The 18,903-nt window shown below is 42.6% G+C and overlaps 1 protein-coding gene across 1 annotated transcript in view; it reads right to left on the bottom strand.

Annotated features, from left to right (window-relative positions):
* cacna1ia (calcium voltage-gated channel subunit alpha1 Ia) overlaps positions 1-18,903 on the bottom strand; it is a 101,038-nt gene that overhangs the window by 38,472 nt on the left and 43,663 nt on the right. The window contains exons 4-9 of the mRNA XM_070923358.1: positions 17,190-17,287; positions 12,867-13,026; positions 7,448-7,796; positions 7,104-7,196; positions 3,729-4,053; positions 3,079-3,467 (exon numbers count right to left, since the gene is read on the bottom strand). Coding sequence (XP_070779459.1) covers positions 3,079-3,467; positions 3,729-4,053; positions 7,104-7,196; positions 7,448-7,796; positions 12,867-13,026; positions 17,190-17,287 — 1,414 coding nt within the window. The remainder of the gene's footprint in view (positions 1-3,078; positions 3,468-3,728; positions 4,054-7,103; positions 7,197-7,447; positions 7,797-12,866; positions 13,027-17,189; positions 17,288-18,903) is intronic.

Below are 18,903 nucleotides of genomic sequence, written 5' to 3'. Positions count from 1 at the left end.
CCAAAGTTTGCAAACCATGTCAGAGAAAGAAAAAAACACACTATTACCCCCGCGCCCCCCCCCCCCCCCCCCCCACGCCTCCTCTAATCCGCTTTTTCTCCCAATCTATCTCCATCCCCCTTTTCTTTCTCTTTCTGAGTCTCATTATCAGGCAGACCCATCTCTTCCCAATCAATATCCTCCTGTCGATCAGAGGAGGCAGAACGGTAGAGGAAGAACCCAGCTGAAGGAGGGGGAAAAAGAATGAGCGAGCAGAGGGATTGTTTAGGAGTAGATGATGACATGATGGAGGAGAGGAGAGGAAAATACTTGATTAAAGGTGGGAAAGAGTAAGAATGATAAAAAGCCCACAAAACCAACCTAAATCCCATGAGCTCAATTTTGACTACAATGTTCTGGAAAACATCTACTGAGACTCGTTCGAGCTCTGCACTGTAGCTGGAAGCTGGACCAATCAGCGGACTACAGAGTTGTTTAGATGATGAAAATGAAAATCATATTAAAAGAAATACAACTACTAGATGGGATAAATGTACAAAGATGCACAGACACAAACACGTTTTACCCCTCAGCAGTTAGCTCTAACCTTGACCTATGTCCACAACTCACTCACTAGTACAAACACAGGATATGAGATTTATTGCTATTGACAGAACCATCACGGCTCTTGACACCACAGTTTAACTCAGACAAAATACCGTCTTTCCTCCGTCTCCTTGCTTTCTCCCCCATTTCTGCTCTGCTTCTTCTTGACCCATTGCCTTTCATTCCCTGGTCATGCTTCTCCTCATATCCTTATACCTCTGTTCTCCCATGTTACACGCCACCTGTTCCCTAATTTTCTCATCTGCTAAATAATATCTCATATTTTATCTTCCCATACAAATATCATCTCCCTGTTTCTCTCTTGAAATGCACCCTCAGTCAGCGAGTGAATGTTGCTTGAATATGAATGAATGAGCTGCAGCTTCCAAGCCTGAGTTACAGTGTGCCAATTTCTTTTCCACACAGAGATGTCCAGACACGAACACACATAGCATGAATGCAAATAGGCTGCTCCTCTTTCAACTTGCCAACGCGCAACATCATGTGATGAATTACTGAGTTATAATCCAACATAAATATGAAAAAAAAAAATCTTTGATAGTCAAAGATCACAATCATAAATTGCAAGGCCATACCTATATAGAACAATATGCATTGTTTTATTTGAAACCACACGCACATTTCCCTTAAGTAGGGTGTGGTGCAAGTAAGGCAGCCCTGTGGTTAGCCGTTTTTCAGGGAGAAGCGCATCACTTTCAGAGTTCTTGTTTTAGAACAAAATTGCATGAGGTAAGACTTTTCTGCTGCAGAGCAAAAACACTCACTTGTACCACTGCATCTTTGTCAGCCTGTGGAAATTGTGGAGAGGGAAAGACTCAAGAAACAGACAGACAGAAAAAGCGTCTGCGAGTGTGTGCATGCAAATGTATATGTGTGTTTCTGCATACATGCCTATTCTGACACGGACACGCTCACTCACACACAGAATCACGCAGGGAATTGAGCTGAAAACTGCTGTGTAACCGGCGTCTGCCTCGCTCTTCCCCTCTTCCTGGTCTCCTTCTCTTCCTTCCCCCCACAATCCTCGTTTATTTTTAGAGTCTTCAGAGATGAGAGAAAGCAACTACTCTGTACGCTGTCAAAGAGTGAGTGGGTGGATGAGAGAGCGAGAGGGAGAGAGAAGCGGGGAGATGGAGGGTGAAACTGAGGGAGGTAAAAGAGAGTCAGAGCGTAGATGAGACACTTGGGGTAAGGCGGGAAGGACGGAAGGAAGGAAGACAGCAAGGAACAAAGGAGCGAGGGGGGGAAGGAACGTGCAAAGGAAAGGTGCACAGAGGGATTTACGGAAAGTAAGGGGAGAGAGGTGGAAGTAAAATTAACAAGGGAGGGAGTCGGAGAGAAAAATAGAAAAAAATGAAGAGAAAGAGAAAACAGACAGCATGAGTTGAGAGAGGAAATGAAGGAAAAAGAAAAAGCTGTTTTATGTAACAGCTTGTGAGTGTGTGTACCTGCATGTGTTTCCGATGGTGCACATGCACAAATACAAAAAGATATTTGGCTATGTGCATGCACACGCTGGACACAAATGGATGTGTATTGTATGTGTGCGTGCTTACATGTGTTTGTGTTTGCATGCACGTGTGCATGTGGACTCTTGGCAGGCTTCTCCCACTCTCGCTCTCAGACACCTGCCTTGTCTGCCTCCGAGGAGCCTGGCCAATGTTAAAAGCCAGCTCGGTTTTGTCTACCGCTAGGCTAAATGTTTACACCTCTGTCAGGAAACTGCATGGCAGTGATGCTCCACTCCCACACTCATCCCTCTGAATGTCATCTGCTATTAAGATATTTCTAGCAGCAATGCTTCATCAGCAGTGATAGTGGTTTATCTGCTGAGGCTGTGGTGATTTGTGGGAGTGAGAGGGGAGCGAACACACTCTATCGACACTATAGTATGTCAGTCTGAGGGATTAAAGGCAGGGCATATTCCTACAATGACCATTGTATTTACCAATTTTCAAACCATTCACTATCTTGTCTAAAATATAAGCCAGTCACCAACAAAGACATGCAACAAAAAGTGGTAAAAAAACTGAACATTGAACAAAAAAAAACTCTTTTGAACAAAAAACACTGTTCTTACTATTTGATTAATTGATGGTGATCAATTTTACTTTGCTTTTCTTTCTAGATATTAGCCTACTGTCAATGAAATGCATCACAGCAGAAATTTCACGATGAAAGCGGGGAGATCATGGCCTTTGAATCACTGGAATGATGTGAAACACAAGGAGGATGCGTTGAGTTTGCAACACATATCAAATAGCAAATCAAGACAGTAGGAGTGAAAACTAGGAAGCTTCCTACTCTAATATGATCAAATATAAAAAACAAACAAACCAAAAAAAACTGAAGACCCCTCTCCAATAGTAGTTTCAAAATAAAGGCCACTCTTCAGTTAAAATAGCATATTGCCACTGCATGAACGGTGTCAGGAACAACATTTATGTGACAGCATTGACTATATCATCTTACCTGGTTATGATGCTCGATGCCCATACTGATGGTGTTGATGAGAATAGCGATCATAATGCCCCTGCTGAAGTACTTGCTCTCCACAATGCCCCACAGTTTCCTCCTCATGTCATTCCAAATGTCTTTACAATGTCCAAAGCATGTCCTCTTCCTCTTCCTCTCTCCATCTCCCCTCTCCTCTAGATGGTTCTCCTCCTTGCTCGTCTCTTTCACCGCATCCTCCTCGTCTTCCTCCCCGTTGGCGGAGGATCCCACAGCCCTAACCCCCTCTTTCAGTGATAATGCACATATAGGGCAGTCTTCGGGATTCTGAGGGACAGCCAGACTGATGGAGTTGGCTAGAGGCTGTGAGTCGTGGTCGTGCTTGCTTTGGTGTGGACAGTGGGATGCTAGACAGATGCAGAGACGGGAAAGAGAGATTATGGATGCACTTTAATTTCTGATGTTCTTTTGAAACAAGTATTTGCAATTCTTGCAAAAGATAAGTAAACAGTAAATCACTCCTAAAACCTATTAAAATGCAGCCACATCTGTAGTCAAACCTAGTTTAACTTCCCATGTGTGAGCCTAACCCTTTTTCAAGTCACTAAAACATGTTGTCTGAAATGAAGACATATTCAGATGTCATCTGCTGAGGCCCTCCTACTCACATCTTGGGTGCCTGGAATGATGCCGCTCTCCGTTCACGTTCCCTCCACCACGCCTGTTACCCCTGCCTCCACCAGCTGGCGGGGGCTTGCCCCTCAGTGTGTAGTAGAGAGCTGCCGATCTCCTCTTAGCTTTGCGGAGGACATGGCAGACCAGCTGGAAGATCTCCTCGTAACAATCTCCTGGCTCAGCCATGCTGGCCAGGGTGGAGGAGGACAGGCACTGCGCCCTCTGCTCCTGCATCAGCTGGTGCTCCCGCTGTTTGGTCTCTGAGAACTGGGTGGCGATGACCACCAGGCACAGGTTGATCATGAAGAAGGAACCAATCTGGATGGACGTGGAACAACAAACGGAGAGTTAGACCATGTACGGATGTGGAACCTGTTAGTGGAGTTGAGACGTGCAGCACATGAAGTGAGATAAAACAAACAATGGGAAATCACTGCAGGGAACATAAGCTAATATTTAGCCCAAAGAATGAATTGTTCTGTAGAAAAGAAAAGGGGTAAGTAAATCATGATTTAACAAACTTAACCGAGAAGAAACCCGAACTAAAACAATAACAGTCAGTGCAGTGTCTTATTTAAATAATCAGCCTATGGCTAAAGCAGATGTTTCTCATTTAAGAAACATGAAATATGTGAAGAATTGGGATTTTCCAATGGTAAACACAGACTTGTTTTTACATCAAGCACACACACTTGCTGATTCTAATAATGTGTGCCAATCCCCCTGTAGAAATGTTAGCACACATGATAAAGGTCTCTGAGGACTGGCTTCCCACCAAACCGAGGCTGATTGGAGCAGACAGACAGAGCCAACACATGCCCAAAGCACAGTTCAGCGTCTGGCTATCTTTCTCTTTCTCTTCCTTTTATTCTCTAACTCTGACTTGCCTTAACTTCCCCTCCCGCCCCTTCTCCAACTCAATATCTGTCTTTACTTTTCTCAAGCTCCACAATGCTTCCCACGAAGAGTCAGTATATCTCTATTTTGTACTCTTTTTCACAAAAGAGCTTTCATTTTCTCATCATGAGTCAAAGCGAGGGTTGGAGGGAGAGTTGCAGAGAGGGGACGGGGTGCATTGTGAACGGTACGTGTTGGCTGACCCTTTTAGTGGCAGTAATGGGAATCACTACAGGACTGCTGAAATGGCTTTTATTGGACTACTCCAAGCTGGTTACGGAACAATGATTAGATCAATATGAGCTAATGCTGAACAACTCAAAAACCAGACTGCTGGATGGATGGAACAGCTTGTAGGAGAGTCTCGGTTTTGTTCATTACAAATCTGAACATGTTTCCCTGCTTCTCCTCGGACAAACTCTCAGACAGACACATATTGAGAACGCACACAATCACCCGTATACACCTACAAGGCCAAAACATTTGGAGCAGGACCACTCCATAAAACATGCACAGATAAAATCCAAACTTTATGACCTTCCACCTATAGACTTTCGTCCACAGTGATCAAAGATGTAGGGGAAGGTGAGGGAGAGACTGGGGAAGCTGGGAGGAATGAAAAAGAGGAGACTCCAGAGATATTCAGAGAGATAGAAAGAGAGAGGAGTGTGCGTGGAGAGAGGGAGGAGAGATGCCCATCTGTGGCCTGTGGGTCAAAGCATGTCTGCAGGTGTGTGGGGCTTTGATTTCCCTCCAGACTTGCATCTGTGTGTGTGTGTGTGTGTGTGTGTGTGTGTGTCTATTCTGTGATTCTGATCAGTAGACAGCTTTGCGCATAATCAGGGAAGGCAGTCCAATATCACGCATTCAGATGATCACTGCATTATGCATGCATGCAAACACACACACACACACACACACACACACACACACACAGACACACACACACATACATACACATACATAGACAAAAGCCCTTACACACACACACACACACACACACACACATTAAGATGACAGCCTACAACTGACTGCATGTGTCTCTGAGCTTCCATGCTGTCACATACATTTAAGTTTATATATTTTCTCTCTTTCTCTGAAACAGACACACACACGCACAACCTCCTAATAACAGCCCTCTCGGTAGCACTTAGCTCTAAGTCACTTTAATCCATTTACTTACACTCTTCAATGTGACACCAATATAGACACTTGCACACTTGACAGTATATCAAGTATCAAGCAGATAGAGATGAGACTCTGTTTGACACTGTGGAGGTCAAAGCTCTCTTTGTCTCTGAGTTTTGTATCCGAGAACACAAACACTTAAAGGATCAACTACCAATCTTTAGGGTACTGCAACTCCGTAACGACACACGCAGACACACAGAAAGGTAAGTAAAAGAGAATAAGAGAAAGGACTACAAAATGGAAGAATGAGAGAGTTAATGTGACCCTCACTGTGTGAACAACACCTTTAGGACCCATGAAAGTGCCTGACCAAAAAACCTCTCATAGAGTCAGCAATACTTCCAAAGCATCCCTTAGGACTTTTGACTACAAGTTGACTGGAGCCTTGCAAGGAAGCTCAAAACGGACGGCATATTTGTGTCAATCAAGCATGCATCACAAAGGCAGCAGTGTGTGTTTGCCTGGTTGTTAGGTGTTAGGTGTAAACAACTGAGCTGTGTATATTGAACTTTAAATCAAATTAGCTTGTTTTGTTTCTTCAGATCAGTTTTAGGATGTAATCAGCTGTTCAGTTCAATGTGTCCTGTGCTGGACATTACTATAACTGGAGTACGGGGCTAAAAAAATCCACATGAGGTTGTGATCACTGTAGCAGCATATTCCAGGCAAAAGCTATTACACTGTGACACCATGTCATGCCATGTCAACTATCTTTGGGTGCCCAAAAGGTGCTTACAATGGCAATGCCAACCTCAGGTCAGCTGTGCCAAATAGGGGATGAAATTTACAGCTGCAGTCACGATGAAGCACTGAGAGCAAAGATCTGATCTAGCTCTTGCACACAATGTGCATGCAGTACTTTTTTTTCTTTTAGACATACATTTTCTCGTCCTTTTCCACTGTCCTTTCTCCTCTTCACTTCCTTTTTTTCTGCTCACCACCACCAAGATAAATTTACATAACATCCACCTCCCTCCCTTAGACATCGATTGTAGACAGTCCTTTATGCTACTATTGATTTCCACAAGTCTATTAACACTTCAATCCACCACTCAGGAAATATCCTCAATCAATTTATAGATGGCAGGAGACCGCTGATGTCCACATATATTGGAAATGTTATAAGGGATTTTAATCTCAAGAGTGTCTAACTACAGTTACACTCCATTATTTATTTATTCATGTTTTAATCATCAGAACAAACTGTACACTAGATGTGTCGGCTGGTAGGGACGCAGAGTACAAATATGATGATAAATGTAGGAATGAATTTTACTTACAATGATGAGTAAAATGAAGTAGATGAAGTTGTAGAAGGAATGGGCATCCATTACATAATACATGATCTCCACCCAGCCCTCCAGCGTGATCACCTGGGAGGAAATAATATACTTTAGAAATAAACACTTCCAAGTCAACATTAACAAATGTCATTCCAGGGCTTTCCCAGCAGAAGATAATTGCATACAGACTTTACTTTACCAAACATTTACCTACTAGTGCAGCATAGTTTATATCACATGTTTAAATCCAATGGATCGTTCAGAATTCATTAAATATAATGTAGCTAACTCTTGAATATCAGGGTAAAACATTTTTACCTCACCAGCCTTCAAACTCATACCTGAAAAATAACGATCCAGGCGTAGACAATGTTGTCAAAGTTGATGGCACCTTTGTGAGGGTTACTATGTCCTGTGTGGCATCGAGTGTAATACTGGTTCCAGTTGATGCACAGACCCATTGCTTCACCAGCACCACTACCATTGGCCAGCGGCTCGGGACTCAGGCCCAGAGCCTGTCTGTGCAGCGCGTCCTCCTTGTCCAGGCAACATGTGCGTCCTCCTTCGCGCCTCGCTGGCACATCAGAACATGACATGATGCCATTATCGGATGCCAGGGAGCAGATGAAGGGGCGTTCATCATCTTCCTCTGGCTGGTAGTACGGAGCAGGAAGGGCCATACCTGAAGAGCTGGGGTTGGGACAAGGTGAGAAACGAAGTTAGTTGGTTATGGAATAGTCTGTATATATAATGTAGTACATTATAGATTTTCATCCTGTTTCACTACTTCATTTGGGGAATTTCATGAGATTTTCAGTGAATGGAGACTCAAGAGGGAGCAAGAGGGAAATGAGAGACGTTATATAGCGCAGTGCCAGAAGTAAATCCCCGGAAGTACTCAACTAAGCCTGTGGGATAAATGCATCATTGAAGGCAAGCGGGTGAATGAAGAAATGCAAATTATCTTGCATGAATAGGGAGTATATACTCACTTTCACATATACACACAAGTATATCCTTAGAGCAGCATATGCAATATATATACATACACAACTTTTCTTTTTCACACCCTCATTCTTTTACATGTCCCTGTCTCTAACATTTTTTTCACACACACACACACACACACACACACACACACACACACACACACACACACACTGGAAAGAAGGAGATCCAAAAGCTGTTGACTTTACTTGAATAACAAATGGATCAGTATGGCGTTGTAAGTGATATTATACAGTGTGTGTGTGTGTGCCTGTGTGTTTGTGAGAGAGAGAAAAACCTGACCAAGCAGTGAACTAGCGAACACAGCCTAAAGCTAGTGCAGAAAACCAAAGGCGTGTTGACAGGTGTGGTAAACAAGGAGGGTCATGCGTTGGTCAGGACATGACAAAATGAGTGGCTTGAGGAGAAATGAAGCAGCACCTAAGATGTCGCATTTAATTACATATAGTTGCTTATATATTGGTTTGGACAAGAAAAGCAGTTGTTAACTTGCCACTCTAAATAGACCACCTAAAGTTTTGCAGCAGACTTTGCTGTTCTGAGTTTATAAAGTACTTTGTTGGTCAGTAAACCAGAGAGTTAGAATCAATTTTGCGTTGCTTTTTTTGCATTTGGCTTTGCCATCTCAGGAGGGTCACTGAATCCTACATCAGCATCTGTGTTCTTTTTTTTGTTGAAACCAATACATCTATTGTAAAGACCCAAATGAGCCCTGGTGACAGCATTATAAACAACCATCAATGCATCATGAGATTTATTTTGCACCATTTAACATATATTTAAACCTTTGCCCTCAATGTTCTCTCTGAACTACTCAAACAAGACATAAAGAACCTTCTAGCAAATGCTCCACCCATACTGTAAAATCTATAAATAATAAATAAAACTTTACATGCAAGTAAATAATTGGTCTGGTCTTGACAAAGCAGAAACAAACCTGATTACCCTGCTGAACACATGGGCCTCATGTGACTGGGGACTGTGATAGGTGGAGATGATCAAACATCACTTTCTGCAATGCACTGTGTTCAGAAGTGTAGATCTTAATGAGTGCCAAGAGGTCACTGGAGGGGTGCTCTGAAATGAACCATGTCCACATATCTTCTAATGGAAACAGTATGTATTAGAATCCAGTCCTTCTATTCTCACTTATTGTATCTGGATATTCGTGGGATGTCCTGATATCGAAGCAGCTGTATAACTTGTAGTCAAAGATACATGCAAAATGAAAATGAAAATGGTATTTACTAAGCTAACTAACCAATCGACAAGCACACCGTTGGAGATGAGTAAATCAGCACCAGACAACATCATTTAATCATGTAAACTAAGTCATGTGGAAAGTGAGATTGTGCATGTGTGTGTGTGTGTGTCCTAGTGTGAAATTTGCAGAAAAACAGATTACACTCTCATGCATTGACACCTATTACACACATACACACACTGGCAGTGAACTCATTCACTCCGTGTAAGTGCCCGTCGCAGGTGAGTGAGTGAGTGAATGAGTAGTGTCTTTGGCTGATTCCTGCCAAACTTAATGACACACACATCTGTAAATTCTGAATCTAAGTGATTGCCACCATCTAAAGCACCTCATCATTTCCTCAGATATCTCCCATACCTCTCAGTTTTAATGGTAGCATGCCAAAGAGTCTGCCTTTCACTTTGTGTCCACCTGGGAACGCAGGATTATCTTCCTCTGTGGATTTATTTAAAGGTAAAGTTAGCTGCCATTGGTACAGGTATGTGCTGATGAGGCTATTATGAGTGTGTGTATATACCAGTTTCCTTATACATACCAATAAACCAATAAACAGAAGAAGAAAAAAGTAAAGCCTTCAAAGCACTCCTGTCTTGAAAACAATAAGGACATGTTCATTTAAAGCAATAGATTGGACGTGCAAAGGAAAGAATGCAAATGTCAGAATGAACAAAAATTTAGGGAAAACAATGAGAAAGGTTTTGAAAATGGAAAAAACACACACTGCCGAGCCACTCAGCAAAGCCTATTATGTGTGTGTGTGTGTGATCTGACATGACTGTGGAGTAAATGAGGGCAGGCTGTGGAAGCTCATACCAAGGTCTGGGCCTGCGGAAGACAAAAATAGACCCTCTCCATCCGCTGGCCCATTACTGAACACACACATTCAGGGTCACCCGACCTGCAGTATTTACTCATTGCACTCTCTGTCTGTCACTTCAGCCCTCCTTTTGCTGTCTCTGTATCGGCCTTTTTCGCACACAGTTTCCCTGTTTCTCTTTACATATCAGTCTCCTCTCTCATTTTCTGTTTTTCTGCGCGGGGAGGGACTTATCAGGAAAAGGGTGACTGAAGGCAAATCATATGTAATGCACACACATGCACAAACACAATTGCTTCGCCCTGCTGCTTACCCTGATATACTCACCTCAACCATATATGCATAGAGTACAATCTTGCCTTACAGTGCATTTAACACCTGAACTCTTTTTCTCCCTCTTTATGATCTTGTGTTTATTTCTTCTTTTTATGGTTTATGTCCTTTTTGTTCCTCTCATCCTTTCCCTTCCTTTTTTCTTCTCCTTTTCAGTCTTTTCTCCATTTGTCCCTACTCTATTTCTTCTTCTTCTTCCTTCTTCTCGCTTTCAAATTTCCCCTACTCCCCACCCTTCTCTCATTTCCAGTCATCTCCCCCTTTCCTTTTCTCTCCAATTCTCTTGATCCTTCCGTCTCGCCCATCAATAGCGAGATAGATACTGCTGACATTCATTGGAGGAAAATTTCTCCTTCTACCTCGACCGCAAACCACACACATGCACACACACTAATTCCAGGATCGATAGTAACAGTGGTCATATCAGGCTCTACACACTTCCCACTGTATGAACTGAGACCCACTGAGCTTACACTGACTTAAAGCAAAGTAGAGTTTATGCAATCCAACGGCAGACACAAGGGACTGACAACAGAGATTAACTCAAAAGAAATAGTGTTGAGAAAGGTTGTCAGTGGCATTCAAATTGGCGATTTACTAATGGTGCTAAACTGGAGGAAGGGATAAAGGAAAAAAGCCCCTGTCAGAGTAGTGGAGCATGAATGAAGGCTGTTGCCTCCCTGCCGGTGACTTGGCATTGCACAGCATGGCACAGCAAAACCTGGCATCACACTGAGAACACACCTGCCAGTGGAGAGCGAGACGGAGGGAAGGATCAAGGCTACAGAGTTGCAGAGAAAAGAGAGTTTCCTGCAATCATATTAAGTGACTGCGACAGTTGGGAAGGAAAGATTGGTTTGAAAAAGCATGGCAGAAAAGAAGACACACCATATGAAAATAGTTATAGTTAGGAGGACTAAGGAGGAGAAACAGAGATCAACAAGGGGCAAGCTGTTGGCTTGCTCTCTGTTACCATTAGTGCAAGATGTGTTTTGTAATGGGGCAGCTTAGAGGTGTGAATGTGTCTCCACAACAAAACGCAAAAAGCTCTGTATGTATTTTTTTTCAACCTGCAGAAATAGGCGAGCTAATTGGAGACTTAAAAGAATAAAAGAAAATAAAAGAATAAGGCACGGAGGCAAGAATAAGGTGGAATAAGGCATGAAAAGAGAAAGGTAGAGATCAAAAGAAGGAGGGTGTAAAATGCCAAAGTGAATGCTGCACTTGACTGCAACACTTAGCCCACTCTATTATAACCTCTCAGAGAGCTAATGTTAGCCCTTTACTTAGCATAATAGTCCTCAAGCGCTAACTCACAACGACCTTTCTAATTAAGCACAAGAGTGCCCTGACAAACCCGCATAATATGTTGGGACAATGCTTTAAAATAATATGCATAATAATACTTTGCTTAAATAATAAGCAACACTGTGAGATCATTGCTAAAGAATCTGCGGACCAGCCGGCTGGAAGAAAAATGCTTTCTAAAGCTGGATTGAAACATTGTAGTAGTCCACTGCTTTAACCCATGCAGGAAAGTCAAAGTGGAGCCTTCTAATCACTATATCACCCTTTAGCCCAGTGAAGATGAATGTAGGAAACATTAAAGCAACCCCATGAAGTGATTACTGTAGAGGTTGTTGCGGTAAATGTTGCCTCTCAACTTTAAAGTAAGGACAAAGCAGACAGGACTGTGCTAGCTGGCGGACACGTGTCCCCTTTCATCTGGCAATAAGATCTGTCATTAGTAAGCGCTGTGTCAGCATAACCAGAGACAGTGCACAGAGGCACAGAGTAGTATACATGGCTTATATACATATTAGAACACACACATCAGGGGCATGAGTCTCTTTAGCGAGCTGATGCCAGCATGAAAAAGGAAACTGAGAGAATGCCATGAAATCAAACCCTCCTGAACACTGGTGAATGTCACTCATGCACAGACACAGTAGGTGATGCCGTCATGTAGAGTCATGAATATGGAGGCATGCAGCTGGAATCTGATCACGTTCTTAGTTGCAAACTGTGAAAGATTCTGTACTGTTACTGTTGCTTTGAAGCTTGAGAGAGATGGAAAGAGGAATAGGCAGAAACGCTAGTGTATATTACAGTGTGTATGCTCATATACAAACTGCACAAATTGTACATTTTACAACATATAAGTTTAATAGATGTATCACTGTAACATGGCTTTTTCATTTTCACCGGTATGACATGATGAAAAGGACGCAGACTTGAAGAGATTTGTGGCCCATTCACACAAACGTATTGGCACAACACACACATGCACTGTAAACACACACATACTGTACATACTGATCTACAGTGTTTAACTCACAGGGTGAAGTTCTCCTCAAGGTAGCAGCGGTTCCTCAGTAGCCCCGCCCACAGCTGCACACCGATGATGCCGAAGATGAAGAAGACGAAGAAGCAGAGCAGCAGCACATTGCCCAGCATGGGTAGAGTGTCTAGCAGCAGGTTCACCAGGATCCGCATACCTGTGTGTTTCAGCGGGTCAATCAATCAATAATTGATTATCACAGGCTTACACCATTGAAGAGTGAGAGATAAAAACATTTGCATATAGATTGCTTTATTGCACAACTTCTCATGGGTATGTGGACTTGAATGGTGCTGCACGTAGCATTTTTATTCACACTAAACCTCGACTTTTTCCAGTCAAGGAAGTGCTTCATTCTTTTACCACAGAGAAGTCACAGCGAGGTGGCTGGGGTGTTGATTCAGGTTTGCATCCTGAATCCAGCATGTGGGAAGGTTTAGGCTTCTAAAACACTTTGGTTAGCTTCAAATCAGTCTTGACTTTTGCATTTAACCAAGACAAGCATTCTTCCCCACCCTAAGTCCTTTGATTAGCCTAAACGTAACCATAGAAGACGTCATCAGACTACATGAGGTCTCATTCATGATTAGATGAAACCCTAATTGCAGAATTACAGGCGTCTCCCCTGTCAAATAATGATGACCTCATCCCCCTGTGGATGGGCCCGTCCTGCAGTGATGACATATTGAGATGTGAACAGCGGAAGATAATGACAGCTGATTGGACTAAGAAGAGAGAGAGAGGTGATACCCACTGATGAGATCACAGCCTTACTGACACCTGAGAGAGAGATGTGTGTGTGTGTGTGTGTGTTTTGGTGTTACTATGAGTATGATTATATATGTGTATGTCACTACTTATCTGATGTGATGTGTTTGTGTGTGTGTGTGTGTGTGTGTTTTGTGTTATTCAGTGGCATACTGGGATTCGTGAATAACAACTCAACAGTAGGTTAATGTGTCATAAACACAACAGTGCATCTAAACTGCCAATAGACTGACAGAATGACAGGAGAGATGCTGAGAGAGAGACAGAAGGAGAGGAAGAGAGAGTGAGTGATGATGATGATGATGTACACACATCATTTACAATATTTACAAGAATGCAAATACCTGTAGTTCAGGCACTACACACAAACACAAATCATGTAAACTCAAGTGCTAACAGTAAAATAAATGTTCCTTCTATCCCCTAAGTGCTAATCAGCGTTATCACTCCATTTAGATTTTTACTAAATCTAGATTAGTGATTATGTGCCCATTTAAAATGTGTGTGCTCATGTTTAGGTCCATTTATCAAGTCAACATACAGCACGTATCCACATGTGTAGAACTGATTGATTTTGAATAGTTGTTCAAGTGTTTTCAGCCAAGGCAAAAAGTGCGATATGCACCAAACCTTTGTAATAATGTATTTTATTGAGGTGAAGTTCAAGTTCTCTGTAGAGAAACTAGTTGTAAATGACAGATTGTCATGACATTTATGTGTCGATTTTGGATTAGAGAGTGATAAAGCAATGGAACTGAAATTCATGAAAATTTTATCTCTTTTTCTTGAGGCGAGTATGCACCCGTCTTCCTCCTCTGGCTAATTTGTCTCCCTCCTGTGGCTAATTTGTCTCATCAACTGGTATTAAACGGAGAGCAGTAGCGTTGCTGGTGTGTCTGTGTCTCTGGTGGCTGCTGGAGGCGAGTCTAAATGTGTTTGTTCCCCAGGGTCCTTGTCATTAGGCCACTGTTCCATTAGGCCTAATTGGGTGAGGAGAGGGAGAGACGGATGGAGGGGGAGAGGGGAGAACGAGAATGAGACACGGCCCGAGGGTGTGCCAAAAAACAGGGAGTGCCAAAATAAGAACGAATGAAAGAAAAAAAAGAGAGAGAAAAAGATACATGCAAAAAAAAACAAATATTAAAGGAAAGGAAAGCAAACAAAAGTAACCAGAGAGAAAAGAAATCAGCTTTTTAGCTTTAAGCTGAGCTTTACCTCTTTTTTTTCTCATTCTCTCTCCTTCTCTACCTGCCTCTACCCCCCGTGACTGTAGCTACCAGTTTGCCAGTTCCTGCTGATTCCAGATAAAAATGGATGCCACATTGGAAACACATTTACAACTATCGGTCTGTACTATTCACTAAAGACCAGGCGAGTTCTCTTCTCTTCTGTTCTCATCCTCCTAACACTAGTTTCTGTAGTGTTTGTAGTCTTTCCCACTCCTATTCTGTCTCACACCAATTTCATCAAAAAAAGGAGTCTAACACAACAGTACACACACACACACACACACACACACACACACACACACACACACACACACACACACACACACACACACACACACACACACGACTATTATTTGCCATTTTGTTGGAGGCTTACGAATTGAGGTGTGTGAGGGGTCAGGATGTGCTCATGCTCCCTGTGTATCTGTGGGCAAAGTAGCAATCCAACAAAACAAGCAACAAATAGCTTTATCCCCATGCTTCCTCACCTCTAATGGGGTCAGGAATAGTGGACGAAATCAAGCTGCCGCACACTCATGCAGCTTACAGATAACGACGTAAACAATAACAGCATGTACACATCACACACACAGACACTGTGACTACAGTATGAACAAATATGGACAAGAGAAACTAAGTATAGGCTCATGCACACACATCTATAATACACACACAGGAACACATATATACATACGCATGCATCTGCTGCATAAACTATGCATATGCTGACAAACCCATGTATCTGGAGATTCATGCTAGACGTGACGCATAATCACGTCTAGAAAAGCAGATTTGTTTACAATCTGTACACTTGCCCCTGAAACACTATGCGTACTCTACTACACACAATATCTCCTAATCAAACCACTTGAAGCGTAATGCAGTTAACAGCCATACTCTCTGAGTGCTGCTGCCGTGGCTGTCTAAAATATTGGACTGAGTAGGTTCCTTGTTGATGGCTCCACCTGAAAGGCAATTTGTCCTTCAGAATGTGTGGAAATTTGAAATCAACTCAGGCACTGAAGACAGGCTGCTTTTTTCAGGTAATTGCGCTAAACACGAATAATCTGCCATGATTGGACACTTACGTGGGGAACAAAAATCGGTACAAATTTGCTCTCGATAGAGGAAAAGCTAGAATTTTGTGTTTATTTTTTGTGTGAGTATCTGTCTCAGAGGTCTGTATTTTCAGAGGAAGGTGTTGAAAGCAGCAGAGAAGCAAAACAAGAGGATAGGCTATGTAAATTGGTTGAAATAAAGGGAAAGGTTTTACATGTTGGCTTGTAGTGATAACTCAAAGGAAGCTAAGCTTGTGGACAAAAGTGTCGTAACAGCCAACACCTGCAGTCCTCTGGGCCTGTGTGGCCAGAGAGAGAGAGCATCTCACAAGCAGCGTCAAACATACAGTATCTACTCTATCTGCTCGTCCGCCTCCCTCACACGTCAAACTTTCCTGTTCACAGTCACTAGAAAGGTCTCTTTTTCCTACAGTATCTGTCCCCAAGGTCCAAACTGAATTAGGCAACAGGGCTTTCATGCATCCAGCTCCATCTGCTGCGGACTCATTTCATGATTACTTAAAAGTGAAAGCGGAATATCTTAAAGTCTCTCTCAGAAAAGTTCCTAAGTTTATAAGCTTTGTTTAGCCAATATTTTCTGCAGGGAGGGGGAACTCCGGCCATTTGATAAAGACATCTAAGAAAAAGTCTAAAATTGCTTCACCTTTTTATAATCACATCAGGCATGCATTTATTTATGATATCAATAGAAAATGTATTACATTCATTGACAAAACAAATGAAAAAGGGATTTCTCACTACTTATCTTAAACTTACTTACCCACAACTGCTAAAGTGCTGGAACTAAGTGATGAGACCAGTCTGGACCTAGCTCGGGCAGGCTAATTGGAGCTTACAATGATTAAGAGCTGCCTGATAGGGCAGCAGGACAAAGAAATCAATAGGAGTTAAAAAGTTTGGCCAAGATGGGAGTTTTAGATGAGAGGAACAGGGTTATGGCCACGGACTGATCAGTGAAGCAGCATTGATGTACAGTTTGTAAATCTGATAAAGCTGTGACTCAGGGCCTGAGCTGGCTGTGTGATTAAGCATAAGATGAATGTTTAATGACGCCCATGAGGAACAGGTGGCATGCGGGTGCACAAAAAAGCCAGAGATGTAACACATATACATGAATTTTCATGCAGACGGATTTGTGCTTTATGTGGACTGACAGACAGACATTACGCACAAAGTGAAACTACAAGCACAAACACAGAAAATGCACAGTCACATGAGAACACACTCAGTGTAAATGTTCTCACTTGGCACTCTGTTGATGGCTTTGAGGGGCCGCAGGACCCGCACTGTCCGAATGGCCGACAGATTGATGTTCTGCAGGTCCAGTGAGTACTCGACCATCCTGGACAAACAGAGAGAGAGAGAAAGAAAGCATCATTTAAACTTTTTGTAGTTACCTGGGTGAGCTACTGGTTCAAAATATGGCAACAAACGGACTAGCATGGCTGGACAGCTGGACCAGAGATCCCTGCTTGTGATTCAACATCACCTGGCCCCTCCCAGAGCTGTGTGAGCCTCGACAGTATGGGAAATGTAATGCAAACAGCGTTGCAACACTCCAGAGAAAGTGGTAGGGGGATAAAGTGACAAAGCATCAAAAGGGGAGAATAACATGAAAGGGAGGTGAGGAAGAGAAAGAGAGAGTGGGGAAAAAAGGGATTCATTCTATTCTAAGTGTTGCCTGCAGGATGTTGTGGCTCAGTCAGAGCCTGGCATCTGTTAGCAAGTCATTTCCACAGCATGGCTAAGCTGTTTGTGCCCCCAAACCCAAACCACTTTCACAGGAGAATGGCCACGGTTTGCCATGTGTGTATGTGCGCACGGAAGCAGTGTGAGTACGTTTAAATGTACCACACTTATACTACATGACTGTTATCATCAGTACAGAGATAGTTCAAGTGAGCGAATGAGTTTTACTGTGTATGTGTTTAAAATCTGCCACCGTGTGCACGTATATGTGTGCAAGTGGTGTACATTGTGTAATAGTAGTTAAGTGTGTCTGTGAGCAGAATTGATGTGCCCCGGGGGGGGTACAACAGTGTTGGGACAGCATGATACCAACAGCAGCAGCACCACCACAAGCTAATAACACCCAGAGCACATCCAGTGGCTTTTGACAAAACAAGCCAAGCTCACTGTCTCTCACATAGATAGACTTATGAACCATGTCATTTACAATAATGCGATACTTTATTAATCCCACAGGGAAGCCCTTTTCATTTGCCCTTCACCACAGTGGAGTCACCAGCAGAGTAACACGCCAGCTCACACTTGAGTAGGATTATTTGCTGTAACAAGGGTTTGAGCTGCCGTACAGCTGACAGGCAGTCGCTTTAATAACTAACATTTTATTCATATGGTGAAATATCTAAAACCTAAAATCTAAAAAAATTTTGCTGAGGCAAGTGAGGGAGGGAGCTAGATCACACTTTGAGGTGAATTGCTTACTCCTTTTGGACTTTTTGTGACAGTCTAATTTTATTGTTCTCACTGTAAAGTTCATGAGCCGCACAATTGAAAGAATGCATCTTTATGAGGATGTAGAGGCACGATGCAGGCCAATTTTCTTTACGCGGTGTAGTCGAAAGAACAGAAATGCCACATAGCAGCTTGATGATAATGTCACAGAATAGAGAAGAGCATAACAGCAGATTCAGGGCCAGGCTTTTCCAGCGGGGCATAGTGGCATTATTACAAGCTGCCTCAAATATTTTAGTATCTGTGTTAGATCTAATGATTCTGATCTGGGAACAGAAGGAGTTTTGAAACAATTAAGAAATACACGTCCTCCCCTTAGTGAGCTCAAGGGCACAAAACCTGGATTTTTTTTATATTGCTTTATTAGGTTACAGAGTGAACTATAGATAGATGACACCAATAAAAGCATAAACGCTTGCTATTGCTATTGTTTTGTTAGTGATCCAGATGCATCTGGATGACACACAATGCAGCAAATAA

This window comes from Enoplosus armatus, chromosome 17 (assembly GCF_043641665.1).
Source record: "Enoplosus armatus isolate fEnoArm2 chromosome 17, fEnoArm2.hap1, whole genome shotgun sequence".
NCBI lineage: Eukaryota > Metazoa > Chordata > Actinopteri > Centrarchiformes > Enoplosidae > Enoplosus > Enoplosus armatus.
Note: the sequence above shows the minus strand (reverse complement) of the source record. Positions and strands in the feature narration are given on the sequence as shown.